General features: G+C 61.5%; 4 protein-coding genes across 14 annotated transcripts in view; 3 read left to right on the plus strand and 1 right to left on the minus strand.

Moving 5' to 3' along the window:
• The window catches only part of XPO7 (exportin 7), a 32427-nt gene extending 31663 nt beyond the window's left edge, over positions 1 to 764 (plus strand). For all 3 annotated transcript variants that reach the window (XM_031602238.2, XM_031602239.2, XM_031602237.2), the window contains exon 28: positions 3 to 764. In XM_031602238.2, the coding sequence (XP_031458098.1) occupies positions 3 to 96 (94 nt within the window). In that variant the 3' untranslated portion in view covers positions 97 to 764. The remainder of the gene's footprint in view (positions 1 to 2) is intronic.
• Positions 765 to 1601: 837 nt separating this feature from the next.
• PBDC1 (polysaccharide biosynthesis domain containing 1) lies at positions 1602 to 4000 on the minus strand. Its single transcript, XM_090125372.1, has 6 exons — positions 3925 to 4000; positions 3763 to 3828; positions 3288 to 3347; positions 3028 to 3168; positions 2812 to 2923; positions 1602 to 1722 (listed from the first exon to the last, which is right to left on the minus strand). Exons 1-6 carry the CDS (start codon positions 3997 to 3999, stop codon positions 1619 to 1621), a joined length of 558 nt encoding a protein of 185 aa, XP_089981498.1. The 5' UTR covers position 4000; the 3' UTR covers positions 1602 to 1618.
• Positions 3978 to 5922, plus strand: NPM2 (nucleophosmin/nucleoplasmin 2). 2 transcript variants are annotated; one of them, XM_090125371.1, is made up of 9 exons: positions 3978 to 4000; positions 4292 to 4354; positions 4468 to 4553; positions 4630 to 4737; positions 4847 to 4940; positions 5032 to 5159; positions 5257 to 5285; positions 5369 to 5405; positions 5500 to 5922. In XM_090125371.1, exons 2-9 carry the CDS (start codon positions 4297 to 4299, stop codon positions 5542 to 5544), a joined length of 585 nt encoding a protein of 194 aa, XP_089981497.1. In that variant the 5' UTR covers positions 3978 to 4000; positions 4292 to 4296; the 3' UTR covers positions 5545 to 5922. The 2 variants fall into 2 exon arrangements, with proteins under 2 accessions (XP_089981497.1, XP_089981496.1); XM_090125370.1 differs by lacking the exon at positions 3978 to 4000 and adding an exon at positions 4113 to 4188.
• Positions 5923 to 7305: 1383 nt separating this feature from the next.
• Positions 7306 to 23466, plus strand: DMTN (dematin actin binding protein). Of its 8 annotated transcripts, XM_090125816.1 has the most exons (17): positions 8416 to 8646; positions 12612 to 12750; positions 12907 to 12963; positions 13262 to 13336; positions 14450 to 14605; positions 14712 to 14756; positions 17609 to 17717; positions 17815 to 17871; positions 17940 to 18092; positions 18178 to 18287; positions 19086 to 19191; positions 19302 to 19366; positions 20834 to 20882; positions 21003 to 21010; positions 21147 to 21206; positions 21300 to 21380; positions 21479 to 23466. In XM_090125816.1, the coding sequence occupies exons 3-17, from the start codon at positions 12946 to 12948 to the stop codon at positions 21590 to 21592; spliced, it is 1206 nt and encodes a 401-aa protein (XP_089981942.1). In that variant the 5' UTR covers positions 8416 to 8646; positions 12612 to 12750; positions 12907 to 12945; the 3' UTR covers positions 21593 to 23466. The 8 variants fall into 8 exon arrangements, with proteins under 8 accessions (XP_031458102.1, XP_089981938.1, XP_089981940.1 ...); XM_031602242.2 differs by lacking the exons at positions 8416 to 8646; positions 21147 to 21206; positions 21300 to 21380; positions 21479 to 23466 and adding exons at positions 7306 to 7476; positions 7570 to 7690 and having other exon boundaries at positions 12684 to 12750; positions 21003 to 21058; XM_090125812.1 differs by lacking the exons at positions 8416 to 8646; positions 21147 to 21206; positions 21300 to 21380; positions 21479 to 23466 and adding exons at positions 7306 to 7476; positions 7570 to 7629 and having other exon boundaries at positions 21003 to 21058.
• The last annotated feature ends 25 nt before the right edge of the window (positions 23467 to 23491 follow it).

The following is a 23491-nucleotide window of genomic DNA, read 5'->3' on the forward strand; positions in this document are numbered from 1 at the left end:
AGGTTCACACAGAACCTGTCGGCGTTCAGACGGGAGGTGAACGACTCCATGAAGAATTCCACCTACGGAGTCAACAGCAACGACATGATGAGCTGACAGCTCCCAGCTCCTCCTGCACGGCGCAGCATCTCTTTGGCCCGGCCCAGAGGGGTTCCCGTTTTCCGATGGAAAGAAAAGAAGGGGCGTTTTCTAATCCCTGCTCTCCCCCAGGGCTGAGCTGCGGCGCTGCTTTGGCCCCCGTGCTCCACACGTCCATAGGGAGGAAGGGAGCAGGAGGGGTTGATCGGCGGGGGCAGGGTGCTTCTGTTTCCATGGGAGGGGGTGGAAGGGCAGCGATCAGCGCCAGCACGGCGGCCCCCGACCCGCACACGTCGGCTGCAGCCCCCGCCTTGTATAAAACATGTACATTTTTTCATAAACATTTTGAACAAGGTTTATATTGACTCGAGGTTTAAAAAAAAAAGAAAAAAAAAAGAAAAAAAATTACGAAAAAAAAAACAAAAAAAAAACCACACACACGCAGACACACACACACACACAAAATAGAAAAACAAAACAAAAAAAAAAGAAGTGTGATTGCAAATGTTTCTCTATAGAGTCCTGGTGCACCGGTGAGGGGTTGTGTGTGCGAGTGAGGAAGCAGGGGCTGGATGGGCCGGGGTGGGTGAATGGGAGCGACCACCATAGAGAGAAAGAGAGAGAGAGAGAGAGAGAGAGAGGGAAGAAAACAAAAACAGAAAAACAAAAATGGACAAAAACAAAACCGAACCACACCGAAAAGCATCCTCTGATCCCCAGTGTGCATTTTTTTCTTCTTCAGGCCCTTACAACAAAACAACTCACGGCCTCCCGTCCTGCCCTCGTTGTTAGGAACTCGAAGCCATGCCGTGTGCTCTCATTCCTGCTTGCTCGTGGGTGTCCCCCCTTCCTCTCCCCCCACCCTGTGTAGCGATGTCAGCCCGCTTTGGCAATGCCCCCCCACCCCCAAAATGTGGTACCCCCCCCCCTCCCCACCCCGCAGGAGCACTGCAGTGGGTGCAGCCCCTCGGAGCACAGCCGGGGGGTCGCAGCGAGGATTTGCCCAGCATGAAGCATTCACACCCCCTGCAAAAAGAGCCCCTTTTCTTTGCGTTTTTTTTCCCCTCTCTAAGTCACCACATCAACGTTCTGGATGTGAAATTTGCTGACAGAGGAAAGCGGATGGAGGGGGGGGACGGGGGACGTGTTGGCCTCCTACTTTTCCCACTGTTGTTGCTGCTATCGGTGTGTGCGCCCTCTGCTCAGCTCTCCCACCGCTCCGTCCCGAGGGTCTCAGTTCTCATCCCACACCTCCTCCTCCTCTTCTTCTTTTCCCCTTTTCATTTCTTTTCCCCTTTTTTTCTTTTTGGTTGGTTCTTCTCCCTTCTTTCCTCCGGCGATTGCGTGTTGGGTCCTTTTCCGCGTGAGCCGATTGCTGGTTGACTTGTAAGGGTGTTTGCTGCATACAGTGTAAGCATTGTGACTGCAAATAAACTTCAATGGTTTCTACTGAGCCGCCTCCGGTGCTCTGGGTGGAGGGGGGGGGGGAGTATGGGGGGGGTCACAGATAGAACGACTCTGGGTGCAGCTGTAACAAGGTTTATTTGCTGTCCCCCCGCTGCTGCCGGGTGCTGTTGTAGATGATGCTGTTGTAGCCCTCCCTGTTGCGAGCGATCTCAATGGCAAAGAACTGAATCCTGGTGGCTGGGAGAGGGGAGGGAAGCGTCAGTGAGGGGCAACGGGACCCCAGTTCAGGGGTAAAGGGGAAGGGGGGGGGATACGGGTACCCAACTGAGCCCATGGATAAAGGGTGAGGGGCGCTGGTAGCCAACTGGGCGCTTGGATAAAGGATGGGGGACGATGGCACCAAACTGATCGCATGGGTAAAGGATGAAAGGCAACCCAGGATAATGATGGGGGATTCTGGAACCCAACTGGGCCCATGGACAAAGGATGGGGGGCACTGGTACCCAACTGGGCCCATGGATAAAGGATGAGGGGCACTGGTACCCAACTGGGCCCATGGACAAAGGATGGGGGGCACTGGTACCCAACTGGGCCCATGGACAAAGGATGGGGGGCACTGGTACCCAACTGGGCCCATGGATAAAGGATGGGGGCACTGGTACCCAACTGAGCCCATGGATAAAGGGTGGGGGGCACTGGTACCTAACTGGGCCCATGGATAAAGGGTGGGGGGCACTGGTACACAATTGAGCCCATGGATAAAGGATGGGGGGCACTGGTACCCAACTGAACCCAATGGATAAAGGGTGGGGGGCACTGGTACACAATTGAGCCCATGGATAAAGGATGGGGGGCACTGGTACCCAACTGAGCCCATGGATAAAGGGTGGGGGGCACTGGTACCCAACTGGACCCATCTATAACAATGGGGGATACTGGAACCCAACTGGGACCACAGATAAAGGGTGGGGGATGCTGGTACTCAACTGGTGCCATAGATAAAGGATGGGGGACAATGACACCCAACTGATCCCATGGGTAAAGGATGGGAGGCACCCATGGATAACGATGGGGAACAGTGGGACCCAACTGGGCCCACAGATAATGATGGGGGATGCTGGTACCCAACTGACCCATGGATAAGAAAGGATGGGGGATACAGGTACCCAACTGGGCCCATAATGATGGGGGATGCTGGTACCCAACTGCCCCATGGATAAAGATGGGAGATCCGGGTACCCAACGGATAAAGTTGGGGGTGAGGGGGGGGTGATGGTACCCAACAGCCCCATGGATGGGAGGAGGCACAGGCGGTGTTCTCAGTACCAAAGATGGTGTTCTCAGGGCTGTACCCCCCCCGGCAGTCCAGGCGCAGCAGGGTGCCGTAGTTGAAATCCTCCACCACCCCCTCGAATCGCAGACAGAACGGCCTCCATTTCTGTGGGAGCATCAATGCCAGGGGGGGGGGGGCAGGGGCTCACAGCCCCCAACCCCATCCGTGGGTAGGGATGAGTGTGGGACCCCCCCCCCTCAAGCACCCACCTCCTTTGCCGGCTCTGATTTGAGCTCCTCGGGGTCCAACACGTCCACCCGCAGCCCCCCAAAAGCCTTCCTGAACTCCCCATAGATCTGCTCGTCCACTTTGGTGAGCGTCAGGAATTTGGGATCCACCGAGGAGATGAGCTGTGGGGATGGGAATGGGGGGGGGGACACACAGGACAAAGGGAGATAGGGCCCCCCTCCCCCAGTTCTATAGAGGGGGGGGTCCCCAGGATGGAGGCGCAGCCCCCCTAAAGCCTTACATTGAAGTAGACCTCGGCGTGCTGGGAGGCTCGCATGGCCCACAGCATCTCCACGTTGGGCTGCAGGGATGGCAAAGGGTCAGTCGGCCCCCCCCAATAACCCCCATCCCCTGTACAACCCCCCCCCCCATCACCCCCCATCCCCAACACCCCCCCATTCCCAGTTCCCACCCCCCCATACCCTCCCAGCACTGGAACCCCCCCAACCCTCAGTACTCCCCAACCCCATTCCACTCCCCAACGCTCCCCTGATGCCCCCCCTACGCCCCCCCCCACTCCCTCCCTTGCTGCCCCCCCCCCCCAATACCCCACAGGCACCCCCCCCACGTGCCCCCCACGTGCTCCGCTCAGTACCATCCCATGCCCACCCCCCCCCACACTTACTGCCCCCTCCCAACACCCCCCCACGTGCCCCCCCCTCTCCCCCCCAATGCTCCCCTACGTGCCCCCCCACCCCCCCGTGCCCCCCACTCACATCGTTCCCATAGGCTTCAGCTGGCAGCGATAACGCGTGAGCGGCCGCGGCGGCCTCATCGGGTCCCTATAGAGGGGGGAGGGGGGGGGGAGGCGGCTCAGAGACCCGCACCCCCCCCGCTCGACCCGGATCAGACCCCCCCCAAACCCCCCCCCGCCCCACCAGCGCCGCCGCCATCGCTCTTTGCCGGAGTGCGCATGCGCGTGCCGGGGGGGGCGGAGCCTGGGGGTGGCACATGGTTGTGTTTGGGGGGGGGGGGGGGGCATGGAGTGGGATGGAGATGTGGGGGGGGGGGCTCAACTGCGCGCAATGATCACCTGCTGAGAGCCAGGTGGAGGGGCGCTAATTAATGGGGGGAGGGGGGTCCGTGCCCCTATAAGCGGCCAGGTGGGCGCGGGGGGGGGAGATGCTGTTTCTGCTGCTGCGGTGAGTCCCGGTGCTGTGCGATGTGTGGGGCTGGGGGGGGGGGGGGTCGGGTCTCGGATAAGTCTGAGCCCCCCCCAACTCTGTCGTATCCTCCCCCCCCCAGGAGCGATGTCGCTTAGCGAAAGCGTTGGCACCAAATCCGAGAAGCCCATGTCCTTTATTTGGGGTGAGTCCCTCCTCCATCCCTATGTAAGGCACATTGTGTTTTGGGGGGGGGGTCTCCCCCTGACCCCCCCCCCTTCCCTCCTCCCCCTTTCCCTCCCCCCCCGATGTACGCAGGCTGTGAGCTGAGCAGCGAGCGGAGCTCCTGCACCTTCCAGGTACCCGAGGAGTGGCAATGCGAGCAGCAGCTGGCGCTGCGAACGGTACGTCCGGGTGGGGGGGGGGTCCTATAGGGTTGAGGGGGGGTCTTACGGGGGGGTCTGATGTGCGTTCCCATAGATCTGCCTCGGGGAGAAGGCGCGGGATGAGTTCCACGTGGTGGAGGTGGTGCCGGCCGATGAGGACGCGGTGCCGTTGGCCACGTTGAAACCGTCGGTGCTGCCCATGGTGAGCGCTTATGGACGGGGGGAGGTGAAACTGGGGGGGGGGGGCTGGGTTAAAGAGGGAGGGGGGGCTTTGCTACCCTGTGTTTTTTTTTTTTTTCTTTGCGTTCCAGGCCACGCTGGTCGGAGTGGAGCTGACACCGCCCGTCACTTTCCGGCTCCGCGCGGGGTCCGGCCCGGTGTACATCAGCGGGCAGCACGTGTCCTGTGAGTGCGGGGCTGTGCGGGACCCCCAGAGCGCCCCCCCCCCTCCGCCATCAACATGGCTACTATTCCCCCCCCCCACACCTCTCCATAGTGGTGCCCGACCTGTCCTGGGAGGAGGAGGAGGAAGAAGAGGAAGAGGAGGTGGAGGAAGAAGAGGAGGAGACCCCCGAGGTTCCCCCCCCGAGGGGCCAAGTGGCCAAAAAGGGCCACGCTGCCAAGGTGCCCTGAGCCCAGCCCCACAGCACCCTTCTCTATGGGGGGGGGGGTCCTAACTGCCCCCCCCCCCTCCTTCCCAATTTCTTTTTACCTCTTACAGAAGAGGCGACTGGAGAAGGAGGTTGAGCTGTGAGTACAGCACACAAAATCCCCCCCCCTGCAGCCCCCCATTGGCACCCCATAACCGCCTCCCCCCATCCTCCACCATCCAGGAACAACGCCTCCCCCGAGGAGCCCCCACCCAGCAAGGTGAGGGGCTGCACCCCCCCTTCCCCCCCCTCCCCAAAATACTTTGATCCCATGGGTTGGCTGTGATGCTCTGCTCCCTTTTTTTTCCCCATAGGGCCGAGGAGGCGGCCGGGGCAGGAAGGCAGCAGCCAGGAGATGAGCTGCAATGGGTGCACGCCAAGGGAGGGGCAGTGGGATGTGACCCCCCCCCCCCATCCCTACAGTGGGGGCTGCCCAGCTGTGAGCTCCCCCTCCCCTTTTCCTTCCAGGGTTTGCTACAAACCTGGCAATCTGTTCTTCTTCCCCAATAAAGGCTCTGTTTTGCACTGGGGGCTCTCTGTGCTGGATGGGGGGGGGACATTGCACCCCCCCCATCCATCTTGAGCTCTGTTTGGAGTGAGGGTGTCCTCCACCAACCCCTCACCCCCCCATTATGTCCCACATGTGGTGACCAGTGCTGCAGGCAGTAGGGAGTCCAAACCCATTGAGGTGGCTGTGGGGCAGACATGGGGGGGGGTCTGCAGCATGGGGGGGCTCTGCTGTGCCATAGAGTGGCCTTAAGAGGCCCCCCCAGCCATAAAGGCACCCCAAGACCCTCTGCCCCAGCCTGGGGGAAGAACTGGGGGGTGCTGACAGCTGTGGGGTCACCCATCTGTTTTGAGGGGGGAGGTGGTGACACTTCACACTGTGGGACCCCTGGGGTTGGGTTTGGATTCCTACCCTGGAGGTGGGAAAGCAGCAGGGAGGGGAGGCTAATTAATCTCATTAATTAGCGCTGCATTCATCCCCTGCTGTTCTGCAGATCCTTATTGCAAGGGGGGGCTGACGTTCCCATGGCTCTGGGGGGGGAAACTGAGGCACGAGCACGGCTGTGAGCAATCCTATGCTGCTGTCCCATGTGCAGACCCCTCCCTTCCCCCCCCGGATTTATTTAAACCCTCCCAGGGCAGAGGTCCTTCCCCCCCCCCTCCCAGCTGCGCTATAGGGCAGCCCCTCCACGGGGCTCTTTGACCACCCCTCCCCTCCTCCTTTGGCTTCCTGTCCCCCCTCCTCTGCGTACTCAGGACTTTCTGCCCCCACCACCCCAATATCTGAGCTTTAAGGGCTTTTTTTTTGGGGGGGGGGAAGGAATGGTGCCCAGCAGCACTGCTATGGGGTGCTGTGGGGTCACCCTTTGTGTCCCTGGCTGCGTCCCTATGGGTGAACCATGGGGAGCACTGGGTATGGCCGCTGGGCTCTGTCCTGTCCGTGACCCCCCCCCACAAATCGCCCCCCATAGCACCCCACGTCCACCGCCTCTTCTGAGCCCCCCCCCACACAGACACGCATCCCTACGGCGTGAGATGTGGGGCGGCCCCGTGGGAACCCACGTGGATCTGAGACGGAACCGCTGCCCTGCAAGGACCCAACGCACGTGGAGCTGCGTCTGTCCGTCCTGAGCTCTGTCTGTCCGGGCACGGAACCCCGTATACCCCCCCCCCCCCCTCCCCCGCAACGGCTGCTGCGTTGCCACCGGTGCTGGGAGACGCGCGCAAACATCTGCGAGGCCGCCCCAGCAATTAACGCGCTTTAATCACTCCTCTGTTTCCTTCGGGTCCGTTTTAGGCGTCATCCTTCGGATGTGCGAACCGCCGTGCAAATCAAAGCCGCCTCTCCGCTGCCCCAACCCGGGACACCCCACGTCCCCCCCCTTTTTTTCCCCCCCTCCCCATCCGTGCGCTCCCGGCGCGCTTTGGTCCTTCACCCCATCGGACGGAGCATCACAGCGGTACCCACCGCCCCCTCTGCCCCCCCGTTGGGGCTGTGCCCCCCCCCTCAATTGCTTTTCCCGTGCCCGGGGGGGGATGTAATGATGTAGGGTGGCACCGCTTTGAGGAGGAAATGATAACAGCCGGAGTTGGACGAAGCTCTGGGGCGGAGCGGCACCCCCGGCAATTGGGGCCGAACGATTCGCGGTGCTGCGGCTCCGTTTCTTTCCCATCCCGTTCCTTTCCGCCCCGCAGCCCCCGCTCCTCCTTCCCGCAGGAATCCGACGCGTTCCTGAAAGGAGGAAGGAAGGGGTCCCCGCCGCCCCTTCCCCAAAGCTTCAAAGGTCAGAGGGGTTCCCTTCGTGTCATCTCCGCTTTCGTTTTACCCCGTCTCTTTTTTTCTCCTTTCCGACCCCCTCCTCTCTCTTTCCTTTCAGAGTTTTCCCCTTCCTCCCTTCTCTTCTCGACCCCCCCCCGGACAGAAGGGGCTCGGAAGGGTGAGTCCTTAATTATGGCCGGGGATGACAAACCCACCCTGCTCCTTTCTTGTGTATTGAGGTGAGACCCGGGGGTGGGAGGGGGCGGCTGGGGGTTTGGGGAGAGAAAACGCTTTGGAGAGCATCCCCAGAGCCACCCCCACGGGATGGGAACGCGGCGCTGGGGGGGGGGCGGGGGGGTGTACATCTAAGGGTTCAGTGCTCAGCTCTCATCCTTGTGCGTAGGGGTACCCAAAATCAGGGGGTGTCTGGAACTGGGGGTGCCCAGGACCCAAGCTGTACCCATTAGCGGGGGGTACCCGGCATCGAGGGGTGCTCAGGGGGTACCCGGCCCCCCGGGGGGGGGGGGGGGCAGCAGTGGCACGGGCTGCCTGGAACTGGTGGGTCCCCATCGCCCAGGGGTCCCCTGTGCCAAGGGGTCCTGGTGCCCAGGGGTACTTTGCACAGAGGGTCTCCCAGTGCCAAGGGGAGGGGGGGGCATCATAGGGGGTGCATGGTGCCAAGGGGTCCGCAGTCCCTAAAGGGGTCCCAGTGCCTCCCAGTGCCTCCCAGTGCCACGGGGTCCCTGGCACCAAAGGATACTGAGATCCTGTAAGGCTCCCCAACACCAAGGGATACCCAAAGAGGTGCTCATCTCCCAGGGATGCCCATCACTCAGGGGTCCCTGGACGCAGTGGGTTCCCACCACCCAGGGGTCCCCACGGGGTACCCCGCACCCAGAGCCGCCCCCTGCGACCCCACCCCAGCAGAGCAGCGCTTTGAGCGGGAGGCAGCCGCTGCACAGCCGGGCTGCAGGCGTCGCATCCTCCTCCTCCTCTTCCTCCTCCTCCTCCTCCTCCTCCTCCCGCGAGGCCGCAGGCGGCTCCCGCACACCCTGAGCGCTCGGCTGCAGCCGGTTGCGGCGGGAGGCGGTCGCTGTAGCAACGCGGTGCTGCGCAGGGGAGGGATGCGGGGCGCGGGGATGGCAACCGGCCGACGGGAGAAGCGGCGTGCTGAGGGTCCTGCGCTGCCCTGAAGGTACGGCCCTGCGCCCCCACCCTTCCATCATATCCCCCCCCAACGTTGGGCCTGGCTCTGAAGGGCACGGCAGGGATGCGGGGTGACCCCCGCGGGGGCTCTCGGAACGAATCCGTGCGTTGTTTTGGTGGATGCACAGCATCTGGCTGTGTGTGTGTGTTGGGGGGGGGGTGTTGCTATATTGCTGTCGTGGTGCTGAGCCCGCAGCTGGAGCCGGTGCTGCACGGGAGGTGCCGGGCAGCTGCTGCGGTCGTTTTCACGCTTGAGAAACTGGGTTAGCGCGGGGGGGGGGGGGGGAGAGGCGGCTGCGGGCCGGGCTGCTGATGGGAATGGGGCTGGGGGGGGCCGGGGGGTCGTGCGTGGGGCGCGCCGGCATTGCGGGGTTGGGGGGAGGGGGGGCTGGGTTTGGTCTGTGAGCTTCGGTGGCCTTGGAACGGAAGGGTGCGTGTGTGCATCCCCGTGTGTGCACCCCTGTGTGTGCGTGCAACCCCACGGGTGCATCTCCGCGTGCATTTTCACGCCTGCATCCCTGCGTGCGTGCAGCGAGCATCACCAGGTGCATCTCTCTGCACCCGTTCCGCGCGTGCAAGCTCACGCGTGCAGCCCCACTCGTGCAGTCTTGTGCATCTCCATGCCTGCACCTCCCCCATGTGTGCAATCCGCGTGTGTGCGTACAGCCCTACGGGTGCATCCCCACCCATGCAGCCCCTCCTGCATCCATCCGGAGGGTCTCCCTTGGAGCCAGGAGGGAAAGCGAGGCAGCGCCGAGCGCAGCTGCATGGAGAGGCCGTGCAGCAGCAGCTCTGTCACCTGCATCCCCTGCAGGGCACCAGGAGCGGCCCCGAAGTCCCCGTGCTGCAGCATCAGTGCAGCCCCAGTGGTGCAGTGCTGCGTTCTGGGCCAGATCCCAGTGTTGGGGGGCACGGTGGGGGGGGGGGGGGGGCACAAGCTTTGGGGTGCAGAGGGCGTGCTCTCATATTGCCCAGCTCCGTGCTGCACGCAGGGTGGGGCAGCAGAGGTCGGTGGCGGGGGGGGGGGAACAGAGCACCCCCAGCTTTGGGCCCCGCAGCTGGAAATCCTCCGTGCCTTCCCCCCCCACCCGCCCCCCAAAACACGGAACGATGAGGGGTGCTGATCCCCCCCCCTCCGTCCCTGCTCCCCATTTTGCATCAGGGCGATGCTGTGGAGCACCTACCCGCACCCCCCCCCCCCATCCTGCCTCCTCCCCCCCCCCCCCCCGTGAATTCTGCACCGGAGGGCGATGCAGCGCTCCGTCCCCTCCCTCTTTGTGCCGGGGAAGCGCCAATATGCTTCGTCATGATGCCGGCTAATTCTCCTCTTGTTCCGAAAGCGACTGAGCCAGCAGCAGCAGCGCTGCCCCCCCTTACCCCCCCCCCCACACTCTTCACCGCCCCCCCCCCCCCCGCACCGCACCGCACCGCGCTCTTATCGCTGCGCTCCCGGCTCTGCGCGATACCGGCCCCAGGAGCGCAGGGCGGGGGGCGGGGGGGTTTGCAGAGCGGCGGGGGGGGGAGTTTTGCAGCAGGGTGCGCCGCTCCCCCCCCCTTTTCTCACCCCCCCCCCCGCCCCGCCGGCTGGAGGTGTGCGTTAGGTGAGTGGCGTCGCTGCGGTGGTTCCGTTAATTGCGTTCGTTTGCGGCTGCCGCGCTCGTGTTGTTGTTTGTTGTGGTCTTTGGGGTGGGGGGGGGAGAAAAGAAGGAGGGGGGGCGAAGGGGTGAAGCGGGGAGGTGGGGGGGGGGGCAGCTCTGTCTTTTATTTTTCCCTGGGGGGAGCTGCAGTGCGTTGCTGTGCTCGGGCGTATCCCCGGCCTCAGGGCGGGGGGGGGCATGGAGATGGTGCGGGCGGTGACCCAAGGAGGGGATGCGGGGACACGGAGATGAGGGGGGGGGGGTGCAGCCCCCCCAGCCCCCTTCCTCCCCCCCAACCCCAAAAGCAGAGTGGTTCTGCTGCGTCTGCACCTGCTTCACCCCCAGGGGATTTTCCCTGCCCCGTTCCTTGGGGACACCGCAGCCCCCCCCCCCCCCCCTTCATGGGGACATTGGCACCGGTGCAGTGAGTTTGTGGGGTCTCAGCGCTCATCTGGAGAGGGGGGGGGGGCGGCGTCGGGACACTTCCTGTGCTCGCTTCCCCCCCCCTCCCCTCAGCTGCGGTAGATCGATGCTCCCTGCCCTGCAGCACGGTGTGGATGTGGCACTCGGGGTCTCGTTGTGGGGCGCACTATGGGGTTTTCCCCCACCCCCCAGACAACAAACCGAGCGCGCTGTGGGGCCGTGGGCGTGCGGGGCCGCTGGTCAGGCAGGGCTAAGCCTGCTCAGAGCTGGGCCACCACCTGCCACCTCCCCCCATCCCACCCATATCGGGTGGTCGCCCCGTGGTGCCGGCCTCGTGGTGCCCGCAGCGCTGCGGGGCATCCAACGGCACCGGGATTTTTGGGGTGCACCGGGATCGGGGATGTCCTCCCCACCTCCGCCCGGTCCCTGCGGGCCCCTCCGCGTGCGGGATGAGCGGGTTAATCCCACCCTAAGCCCAGATTAGGGGCCACGTGAGCCCGGGCTGCAGCGTGGCCATCGGGGCCGGGGGGGTCACACGACCCCAAATCCCGAATTTGGGGCTTTTGGGGGTCGGGATGTGCGGTGCGTCCATGAGTTTGGGGTTTGGTGGGGGGAGGCTGGAGCGCGGAGGGGCTGAGGAGGGGGAACGTCCCCTTTTAAGGGGGGGGGGGGGGCAGGGGGTCGTCGCCTCCTTTTAAGGATGGGGAAACTGAGGCACGCGGTGCCCCGTGGGGCGCAGCTCCCGTTTGTGGGGTTGGTGCAGAAGGGACGGGGCTGAGTGGGCCGTGGGGAACCGGACACCCGGCACCGCGATCGGATTGCTGCCCCGGCGGCACCTCGGGGTGGGAGGGGGGATGGGGGGGGGGGGGGCGTTTGTTCCGTACTGGGGGGGGATTGGGAAGTGCCGGATGTCGGGAACCGGCTGTGTGGGGAACTTGTGACCCCCCCCCTCCCCAGTGCTGGTTGGGAGCCACGGAGCGTGGAAACGGCGGTGTGTGCTGAGCTATTGGGGGGGGGGGGGGAGGAAGGCTGTGGTGTTCCTCCTGGGGGGGGTGGGGCTCTCCGGGGGGGGGGGGGCTCTTCCTGCTGCTTTGGGGTGGGGGGGGGACACTGAGTCTGGCTTTTTGCCCGGAGCTGAGCGCTGATGGCTTTGGCGGCTGTGAAATGTCAAATCCGGATTTCCTCGTGCTGGGGTCGGGGCGGGGGGGGGGGGGCAGCACCCCTGCATCCCATCAACCACCCCCCCCCCTTACCCCCCCCCCACGTGAGCTGTCCATCCGTTCATCTGCCCGTTTGTCCATCTATCCGTCCACCTGCCTGTCTGTCCGTCCCCCCACCAGCACGCTCAGTGTGCCCCCCTTTCCCCCCCCCCCAAGCTGTGTCCCCTAACCCCGCTCCTGGCCCCCAGCCACGGCCGTCCCTTATCTCCAACGACCTGCAGCCATTGGGGGGGGGGGTTGCTGTGGGGCGGCGGCTCTGTGCACCCCATAGATAACAGAGAACGTGTCCCCACGTCCCCTATCCGGGGGGGGGGGGGGGCTTCACCCTTTACCCCGCTTTGGCATTGCTTTGCTTCCTGCACACCCCCCTCCCCCTTCCCCTACAGCCCCCTGCACCGTGGGGGCTTTGTGCTGTGGGGTTTGGGGGGGGGGGCTTTGGGATATAGGATTTTGTGCTGCGGGGGCTGTAGGTTTGGGGCTGGGGTTTGGTGTTCCAGCCCAGCACGAGGTGTTTTCCCAAAAGGAAAAGTTTGGAGGAAAATGGGGAATTTTCTCCTTTGTTGGTCCCATTGTGGGCTCGGACCCGTCCCGCTGTCGCTGGATCCTTCTGGAGCCCTCTGACAAAAGGGTTCCGTTAATTTTCCGTTAATTCATCAGCTCTGCTCCTCTTCCAGCCCTCGTCAGCATCATCCCCGTGCCCTCAGCCCCACGTTCGCACCCCATTCACCCCCCCGGTTCCATTGCAGCAGCAGCAGCAGCCGCAGCCCAGCGCCGCCGGAGCGCCCAGAGGGATGCGGACCCACAGACACAGCGGTGAGCGGGGGGTCCCGACTCCCACCCCCCCCCGGCGCCTCCCCTGCACCCCTTGCAGGACCCGCAGCCCCTCTTCCCCCTGTGGTTGTCCCACCACCCACGGATGGGTGCTGTGTGCTCACCCCTAAACCTTTCCTCCCCCCGCACCCCTCGCAGGACCCTGTGACTGACGCAGCCCCCCCGGCGCACAGCTGAATGGAAAGGGTGCAGAAGGTAAACGGGGGGGTGGGGGGCCATTATTATCATATGGGCGCCTATGGGACACCTCCTTGCGCGGCTGTGGGGCAGCCTTCCTCCTCCTCGTCCTCCTCCTCCTCCTCCTCCCAGCCTGGCAGCCCCATCTAGTGGCCCTCCCACCTCCTCTCCGTGCGTCCCCGACCCCTGAATCTCAACGCTGCACTCCCAGCCCACCCCAAATCTCTGCACCCCATCACGTTTCCCCACGTCCTCAGAACAGAACTTTGCCCTAAACGTCCCCTTTTTTTTTTTTTTTCACCCTCCCCCCCCCCAGCAACCGCTGACCTCCCCTGGGAGCGTCTGCTCCTCGCGTGGCTCCAGCGTCCCCGGATCGCCCTCCAGCATCGTGGTGAGCTGCCCCCCTCCATGGGCACCCCAATGTTCCCATCCCAAACCCCAAAATGACGGTGTTATCCACTCCCTCCATGGGCACCCCAATATTCCCATCCCAAACCCCAAAATGACAGTGTTATCCCGTCCCTCCATGGGCACCCCTAATATTCCCATCCCAAACCCCAAAATGACGGTGTGTTCTTATTCCTCCATGGACACCCCTAATATTCCCATCCCAAACCCCAAAATAACACTGTTATCATCCCTCTATGGGTATTTCCAGTCTTCCCACCCCGTACCCCAAAATAATGACGTTATCCCATTCCCCAAGGACACCCCAATCTCTCCGTCCTGTACCCCAAAATGACAGTGTGTTCCCATTCCTCCATGGACATCCCCAATATTCCCAGCCCATACCCTAAAATAATGACGTTTTCCCATTCCTCCATGGGCATCCCCAGTCTTCCCATCCTGTACCCCAAAATAATGATGTGTTCCCATCCCCCCATGGACATCCCTACCCCAAAATAGCGGTGTCATCCCATCCCTTTATGTGTCATCCCATCCCTTTATGTACACCCCAACCTTCCCATCCCAGACCCCAAAACAACGGTGTTCCCATTCCTCCATGGACATTCCCAATATTCCCAGCCCATACCCCAAAATAATGATGTGTTTCCATCCCCCCCCATGGACATCCCTACCCCAAAATAACGGTGTCATCCCATCCCTCCACAGACACCCCAACCTTCCCATCCCAGACCCCAAAACAACGGTGTTCCCATTCCTCCATGGACATCCCCAATATTCCCATCTCCTACCCCAAAATGATGTTTTCCCATCCCTCCACGGACATCCCTACCCCAAAAATAGCGGTGTCATCCCATCCGTTTATGTACACCCCAACCTTCCCATCCCAAACCCCAAAACAACGGTGTCCATGGACATCCCCAATATTCCCAGCCCATACCCCAAAATGATGATGTTTTCCCATCCCTCCACGGACATCCCTACCCCAAAATAATGGTGTCATCCCATCCCTTTATGTGTCATCCCATCCCTTTATGTACACCCCAACCTTCCCATCCCAAACCCCAAAAGCTCGGCGTTCTCGCATCCCCCCCCCCAGGCCAAGATGGACAACGAGGTGCTGGGCTACAAGGACCTGGCTGCCATCCCCAAGGACAAAGCGATCCTGGACATCGAGCGCCCCGACCTGATGATCTACGAACCCCATTTCAGCTACTCCCTGATGGAGCACGCGGAGCTGCCCCGCAGCCGCGAGGTGGGGGGGTCCCCAAACCCCACACGTCCACCTGGGGGCCAAAATCCCAAAAAAAAAAAAGGATGGAGGGGCGCAGGAATAATTCGCTCCTTCCCTCCCCCTGCAGCGCTCCCTGTCGCCAAAATCCATCTCTCCTCCTCCGTCCCCAGAGGTGAGAAATGGGGTTTGGGGACGCGGGGTGGGTGGGCAGCGGGGTTTGGGGGTGGGGTTTGGGGGTGGGGTTGGGGTGTGGGGTGGGCAGTGGGGTTTGGGATCTGCATGGGATGGGCAATGGGATTTGGGCATGGGATGGGCAATGGAGTTTGTGTATGGGATCTGCATGGGATGGGCAATGGGATTTGGGCATGGGATGGGCAATGGGATTTGGGTATGGGATCTGCGTGGGATGGGCAATGGGATTTGGGTATGGGATCTGTGTGGGATGGGCAATGGGAGTTGGGCATGGGATAGGTAATGGGATTTGTGTATGGGATCTGCATGGAATGGGCAATGGGATTTGTGTATGGGATCTGCGTGGGATGGGCAATGGGGTTTATGTATGGGATCTGCATAGAATGGGCAATGGGATTTGGGTATGGGATGGGCAATGGGATTTGGGTATGGGATGGGCAATGGGTTTTGGGTATGGGATCTGCATGGGATGGGCAATGGGATTTGGGCATGGGATGGGCAATGGGGTTTGCGTATGGGATCTGCATGGGATGGGCAATGGGATTTGGGCATGGGATGGGCAATGGGGTTTGCGTATGGGATCTGCATAGGATGGGCAATGGGATTTGGGCATGGGATGGGCAATGGGATTTGGGTATGGGATGGGCAATGGGTTTTGGGTATGGGATCTGTGTGGGATGGGCAATGGGAGTTGGGCATGGGATAGGTAATGGGATTTGTGTATGGGATCTGCATAGAATGGGCAATGGGATTTGGGCATGGGATGGGCAATGGGATTTAGGTATGGGATCTGTGTGGGATGGGCAGTGGGATTTGTGTATGGGATCTGCGTGGGATGGGCAGTGGGATTTGTGTATGGGATCTGCGTAGGATGGGCAATGGGATTTGGGCATGGGATGGGCAATGGGATTTGTGTATGGGATCTGCATGGAATGGGCAATGGGATTTGTGTATGGGATCTGCATGGAATGGGCAATGGGATTTGTGTATGGGATCTGCGTGGGATGGGCAATGGGGTTTGTGTATGGGATCTGCATAGGATGGGCAATGGGAGTTGGGCATGGGATGGGCAATGGGATTTGTGTATGGGATCTGTGTGGGATGGGCAATGGGATTTGGGCATGGGATGGGTAATGGGATTTGGGTATGGGATCTGTGTGGGATCTGCATGGGATGGGCAATGGGATTTGGGCATGGGATGGGCAATGGGATTTGGGCATGGGATCTGTGGGCAGTGGGAGTTGTGTGTAGGATCTGTGCAATGGGATGGGCAGTGGGATTTGGGTGTGGGATTTACGTGGGATGGGCAGTGGGATTTGTGTATGGGATCTGTGTGGGATGGGCAGTGGGATTTGTGTATGGGATCTGTGTGGGATGGGCAGTGGGATTTGGGTATGGGATGGGCAGTGGGGTATGGGCATGGGATAGGCAATGGGATTTGTGTATGGGATCTGTGTGGGATGGGCAGTGGGGTTTGTGTACGGGATCTGTGGGCAGTGGGAGTTGTGTGTAGGATCTGTGCAATGGGATGGACGGTGGGATTTGGGTGTGGGATTTGGGTACGGGATGGGCAACAGGGTCTGGGCATGAGATAGGTAATGGGATTTGGGTATGGGATGGGCAATGAGATGGGCAGTGGGGTTTGTGTATGGGATCTGTGTGGGATGGGCAGTGGGGTTTGGGCATGGGATAGGTAATGGGATTTGGGTATGGGATGGGCAATGAGATGGGCAATGGGATTTGTGTATGGGATCGGCATGGGATGGGCAGTGGGGTGCATGTATAGGATGAACAACGGGATGCGTATGGGATGGGCAATGAGATGCGCTTGGGTGGGGTATGGGATGTATATGGAATGTGTTTGGGATGGGTTATGGGATGCACAATGGGATGTGTATGGGATGCTATGGGATGTGTGTGGGATGCTATGGGATGTGTATGGGATGTGTATGGGATGCTATGGGATGCACAATGGGATGTGTGTGGGATGTGTGTGGGACACTATGGGATGCTATGGGGTATGTATGGGATGTGTATAGGATGTGTATGGGATGCTATGGGATGTGTACGGGATTTGTATGGGATGCACAATGAGATGCATATGGGATGCACAATGGCATGCTATGGGATGTGTGTGGGATGCTATGGGGTGTGTGTGGGATGCACAGTGGGATTTGTATGGGATGCTATGGGATGCACAATGGGATTTGTATGGGATGCTATGGGATGTGTGTGGGATTTGTATGGGATGCTATGGGACTCTATGGGATGCTATGGGATGTGTGTGGGATACTATGGGATACACAGTGGGATTTGTATGGGATGCTATGGGATGCACAGTGGGATGCTATGGGATGTGTGTGGGATGCACAGTGGGATTTGTATGGGATGCTATGGGATGCACAGTGGGATTTATATGGGATGCTATGGGATGTGTGTGGGATTTGTATGGGACGCTATGGGACTCTATGGAATGCTATGGGATGTGTGTGGGATGCTATGGGATGCACAGTGGGACTCTATGGGATGCTATGGGACTCTATGGGACGCTATGGGATGTGTGTGGGATGCTATGGGATGTGTATGGGATGCTATGGGACTCTATGGGACGCTATGGGATGTGTATGGGATGCTATGGGATGTGTATGGGACGCTATGGGATGCTATGGGATGTGTATGGGACGCTATGGGATGTGTATGGGATGCTATGGGACGCTATGGGATGTGTATGGGATGCTATGGGATGTGTATGGGACGCTATGGGATGCTATGGGACGCTATGGGACGCTATGGGACGCGCCGGGGGGTCTCACCCGCCGCGTTCCCCCCCAGATGATCCGTGAGTGGTTGGACAGCCGGACCCCCGGCGGCACCTCGCAGCCCCCGCCCCGCACAGCGCCCGGCACGGCCCGCAGCAGCGTGCAGCACTTCCACCGGCCCGGTGCGTCCGCAGCGCCCCCACCCCACAGCCCCGCCCCACAGCCGCCATGGCAGCGCTGCGGTGGGGAGCTGCGGGCTTTTCCCCTTCCCTTTTGCAGAGACCGACACGACGGAGCTCAACATCTACAAGAAACCCCCCATCTACCGGCAGAAAGGTGAGCGGGGTGGGCGCCGTGCGGGGCGCCGGGCGCCGGGCGCTGCCTCACCCCATTGCGCCCCGCAGACCCCCACCCTACAGCGCACCACGGCAAGCACCTCATCGAGGATCTGATCATCGAATCCTCCAAATTCCCGGCCGCGCAGCCCCCCGACCCCAACCAACCCGCCAAGATCGAGACCGACTACTGGCCGTGCCCCCCGTCCCTGGCCGTCGTGGGTAGGTGGGAGGGGGGGGGGGCGAGGAATGGGGTGGGAGCCGGAGAGGTTTGGGGTTGGGTCTCACGGCCCCTCGGGTCCCGCAGAGACGGAGTGGAGGAGGAGGATGGCATCGAAGAGAGGGGAGGAGGAAGAGGAGGATTTGACGGAGGAGATGAAGAACCTGAGGGAGCTGCAGAGGCAGGAGCTGAGCAAGGTGGGGGGGGCGATGGGGGGCAATGGGGTGGGGTGGGATGGAATGGGATGGGATGGGATGGGATGGGATGGGATGGGATGGGATGTGCCATGGGATCTGTATGGGATCCATATGGGATGCACACGGGATGTACATGGGATGGATGTGCCATGGGATTTGTATGGGATCCATATGGGATGGGGATGAAATGTGCCATGGGATGTACATGGGATGGATGTGCCATGGGATTTGTATGGGATCCATATGGGATGCACATGGGATGTACATGGGATGGGATGTGCCATGGGATTTGAATGGGATCCATATAGGATGCAGATGGGATATACATGGGATGGATGTGCCATGGGGTTTGTATGGGATGGGGATGGGATGTGCCATGGGATCCACATGGGTTGTACATGGGATGGGATGTGCCATGGGATTTGAATGGGATTCATATAGGATGCAGATGGGATATACATGGGATGGATGTGCCATGGGGTTTGTATGGGATGGGGATGGGATGTGCCATGGGATCCACATGGGTTGTACATGGGATGGATGTGCCATGGGATTTGAATGGAATCCATATGGGATGGGGATGGAATGTGCCATGGGATGTACATGGGATGGATGTGCTGTGGGATTTGTATGGGATCCATATGGGATGCACATGGGATGTACATGGGATGGATGTGCCATGCGACTTTTATGGGGTGGAGATGGGATGGGATGTGGATGGGATGTCTATGGGATGCATATAGGGTACATATGGGATGCACAGTGGCCAGCACACCGCCGTGTCCCTTCACCCCATAGGTGACCTCCAACCTGGGGAAGCTGATCCTAAAGGAGGAGATGGAGAAATCCCTCCCCATCCGGAGGAAAACCCGCTCGCTGCCGGACCGGACGCCCTTCCACACATGTATGTGGGGTGCAGCGTCCCGCCAAGACCCCTTTTATCCTCTCCAACCCCCCCACCCCCATCGAGACCCCTTTTATCCCCCACCCCATAACGCCTCTCCTCTCCCGCAGCGCTGCACATGGGCAGCTATAAGAGCTCCTCGCTGCCCGCCTCCGGCCGCAGCACCCTCACCAGGGTGAGTGGGAGCACTGACCCCATAACGACGGGATTGGGGTCGGGGTGGTGGTAGGACTGCTGGGTTTGGGGTCGGGGTGGTGGTGGTACTGCTGGGTTTGGGGTCAGGGTGGTGGTGGGGCTGCTGGGTTTGGGGTCGGGGTGGTGGTGGTACTGCTGGGTTTGGGGTCGGGGTGGTGGTGGGGCTGCTGGGTTTGGGGTCGGGGTGGTGGTGGGGCTGCTGGGTTTGGGGTCAGGCTGATGACAGTACCAAGGTTGGGGTGATGGCAGTGCTGGGTTTGGGGTCAGGGTTGTGGTGCTGCTGGGGTTGGGGTGGGGTTTGGGGTTGGGGGAGCAGTTCCAGTTCTGGGTTTGGGGTGGTGGCAGTGCCAGGGTTGGGGTGGTGATGGTGCTGGGTTTGGGGTCAGGGTGGTGGTGCTGCCGGTTTTGGGGTCAGGCTGATGACAGTACCAGGGTTGGGGTGATGGCAATGCTGGGTTTGGGGTCAGGGTTGTGGTGCTGTTGGGGTTGGGGTGGTGGTAGCTCTGGGTTTGGGGTTGGGGAGCAGTTCCAGTTCTGGGTTTGGGGTGCTAGCAGTGCCAGGGTTGGGGTGGTGGTGCTGCTGTTTTTGGGGTCAGGCTGATGACAGTACCAGGGTTGGGGTGGTGGCAGTGCTGGGTTTGGGGTCAGGGTTGTGGTGCTGTTGGGGTTGGGTTGGTGGTAGCGCTGGGTTTGGGGTTGGGGGAGCAGTTCCAGTTCTGGGTTTGGGATGCTAACAGTGCCAGGGTTGGGGTGGTGACAGTGCTGGTTTTGGGGTCAGGGTGGTGGTGCTGCTGGGTTTGGGGTCAGGCTGATGACAGTACCAAGGTTGGGGTGATGGCAGTGCTGGGTTTGGGGTCAGGGTTGTGGTGCTGTTGGGGTTGGGGTGGTGGCAGTGCTGGGTTTGGGGTCAGGGTTGTGGTGCTGTTGGGGTTGGGGTGGTGGCAGTGATGGGTTTGGGGTCAGGGTTGTGGTACTGTTGGGGTTGGGGTGGTGGTAGCGCTGGGTTTGGGGTTGGGGAGCAGTTCCAGTTCTGGGTTTGGGGTTGGGATGCTAACAGTGCCAGGGTTGGGGTGGTGACAGTGCTGGTTTTGGGGTCAGGGTGGTGGTACCCCTGGTTTTGGGGTCGGGGTTGTGGCACTGTTGGGGTCGGGGTGAGGACAGCACTGGGTTTGTGGTCACTGTGGTGATGGCAGCGCTGGGTTTGGGTTTGGGGGCAGTTCCAGTGCTGGGTTTGGGGTCGGGATGGTGATACCTCTGGGTTTGAGGATGGGGCGATGGCAGCGAGGGGTTTGGGGTCAGGGTGGTGGCAGTGCTGGGTTTGGGGTGGTGACAGCACTGGGTTTGGGGTCAGGATGGTGGTACCCGTTGGGTTTGGGGTCGGGTGGTGGCACTGCTGGGTTTAGGGTTGGGGTGGCACTGCTGTGATGCTGTTCCCGTCCCTTTGCAGCTGCAGTCAGCAGAGTTCAGCTCAACGAGCAGCGAGAAGGGGAGTCCAGGTGAGCACCACACTATTATGGGATGGGGACATCCTTGGCGGGGGGGGGGAGGTGACACCACCACTGGGGTTTGCCATCACTTTGGGGTCGGGGTCTGATCTGTGCCACTCTCTCTTGCAGGGCTGCAGGTGAGCGTTCAGCTGGAGGATGGAGCGGGATGAGGGGGTGACACTGGGGTGACATTTTTGGGGGTGGGGGGGTTGCGGTGCCAGGTGTGGTGCCCACCTCTGTGACCCCATATTGGGGGGGGGTTTGTCCCTACAGAACGGCCAACGCGGGCGCATGGACCGCGGCAACTCACTGCCCAGCATGCTGGAGCAGAAGGTGAGAGGGGGGTGGGGGGGTGGGGGGGGGCAATGAGGTTGGGGTGGGGGGGATTTAGGGGGGGGGGTCTCACATCCTCCCCTGCGCCCCCAGATTTACCCCTACGAGATGCTGATGGTGACAAACAGGGGACGGGTGAAGCTGCCGCCCGGTGTGGACAGGACCAGGCTGGAGGTATGGGATGAACTATAAGGGGAGGGGGGATTTGGGGTCAATGGGATGAGATGGGGGGGGGTCCCAGCACCCTCTGATTGTCGTGTCCCCCCCCCCAGCGTCACCTCTCCAAGGAGGATTTCCTGCGGGTGTTCGAGATGCCCCCCGAGGAGTTCAGCAAGCTGGCGCTGTGGAAGCGCAATGAGCTGAAGAAGAAAGCCTTCCTCTTCTGACCCCCCCCACACAGACCCCCCCCCCGCGCCGTGTATCGCTTTAGGGCTCCCAGCTGGGTTTAATAGGACCCCACAGCCCCCCCCCCACCCCCCACCCTGGGGTGCCCCATCCCTGCAGGAAAAAAAAGGGCTCTGGGGGCTCCGCCGCACCGCCCCCATCCCCGCATGGGGTGATGGATGGGGGGGGGGGGCGCACGGCTCCTCATGGGGGGGGCTTTGTGCTCTGTGCCCCCCCCCCCCCCCACACACACGGGGTACCAGCACCCAGGGGTGCTCCGCATCCCGAAGGTCTTCACCCATCGGCCCCAAAAAGGTGGGGAGCGCCTGCGGGGTGCGACTCACTGCCTGACCCACGGGTCTGTGACCCCCATGCCCCCCCCCCAGAGCCTTTTGACACCCCCAGCCCCTCCCGTGCCACCATTCATTCACTGCCAAATCTGCCCGGCCCCACACGGAGGGCAGCGCTGGCATTGGGGGTGGGGAGCAAATGGGGTTTTTTTTTGGGGGGGGGAGGAGAGCCTGAGGTTGGGTTGTGTCTTTCTGGCTGCAAAGGGCCGTGCGGGGGGGGGGGGGTGCAGTTGCAGCGGGATGATGGGGTGTTGCAGTGGGGGGGGGGGGTGCAGGGCAGCAGGGCAGTGCTGCAGGGCAGTGGGGTGATGCAATGGGGTGATGCTGCAGGGCAGTGGGGCGATGCAATGGAGGATTGCAGCAGGGAGATGAGGCGATGCAACGGGGTGATGCTGCAGATTTATGGGGCCATGCAGCAGGGCAGTGGGGAGGTGCAGTGGGGTGATGCTGTAGGGTGATGTGGCAATGCTGCAGGGCAGTGGGGTGATGCAATGGGGTGATGCTGCAGACTGATGGGGTGATGCAATGGGGTGATGCAGCGGGGCAGTGGGGCGATGAATTGGGGCCCTGCAGTGGGGCAGTGGGGCCATGCAGTGGGGTGATGCTGCAGGGTGATGTGGCAATGCTGCAGGGCAGTGGGGTGATGCAATGGGGCCGTGCAGCAGGGCAGTGGGGTGATGCAGCAGGGCAGTGGGGTGATGCAATGGGGTGATGCAGTGGGGTGATGCTGCAGGGCAGTGGGGCCATGCATTGGGGCCCTGCAGTGGGGCAGTGGGGTGATGCAATGGGGTGATGCTGTAGGGTGATGTGGCAATGCTGCAGGGCAGTGGGGCGATGCAATGGGGTGATGCTGCAGGGCAGTGGGGTGATGCAATGGGATGATGCTGCAGGGTGATGGGGTGATGCAGTGGGGCCATGCAGCAGGGCAGTGGGGTGATGCAATGGGGTGATGCTGCCGGGTAATGGGGTGATGCAATGGGATGATGCAGCGGGGCAGTGGGGCCATGCATTGGGGTGATGCAGCAGGGCAGTGGGGCCATGCATTGGGGTGATGCAGCAGGGCAGTGGGGCCATGCAGTGGGGTGATGCATTGGGGTGATGCTGCAGACTGATGGGGTGATGCAATGGGGTGATGCTGCAGGGCATTGGGGCCATGCAGTGGGGCCATGCAGTGGGGCCCTGCAGCAGGATGACGGCACGACGCAGCACAGCACTGCACGCAGTGCCAGCAGGCAGGGCTGGGCAGCACCTCCCCCCTCACCTCCCCATGGCACACACGACTCGGGCAGAGCCCCCCCCCGCCCCACACCCCCCCCCACACACACACTTTCTGCCTCCAGACCCCGTCGGGATGTAACGAATGTATTTTCGGGATCCGCTCGGCCCATCCTCTGCCTTTTCACCGCCGCTCGATGGGCGTCTCTCTCCGTCTCAATGTACAAACGGGGGTCGTTTGGGGAGCGGATCGCCGCCGTTCACTTTCGATGTTTCCGTTCGATTTAATTTCATTTGCCGGTGTCGGAGAATCCGTGTGAGAGTGATTTTTATTTT

This window comes from Phasianus colchicus, chromosome 27, assembly GCF_987193195.1.
Source record: "Phasianus colchicus chromosome 27, bPhaCol1.hap1.1, whole genome shotgun sequence".
NCBI lineage: Eukaryota > Metazoa > Chordata > Aves > Galliformes > Phasianidae > Phasianus > Phasianus colchicus.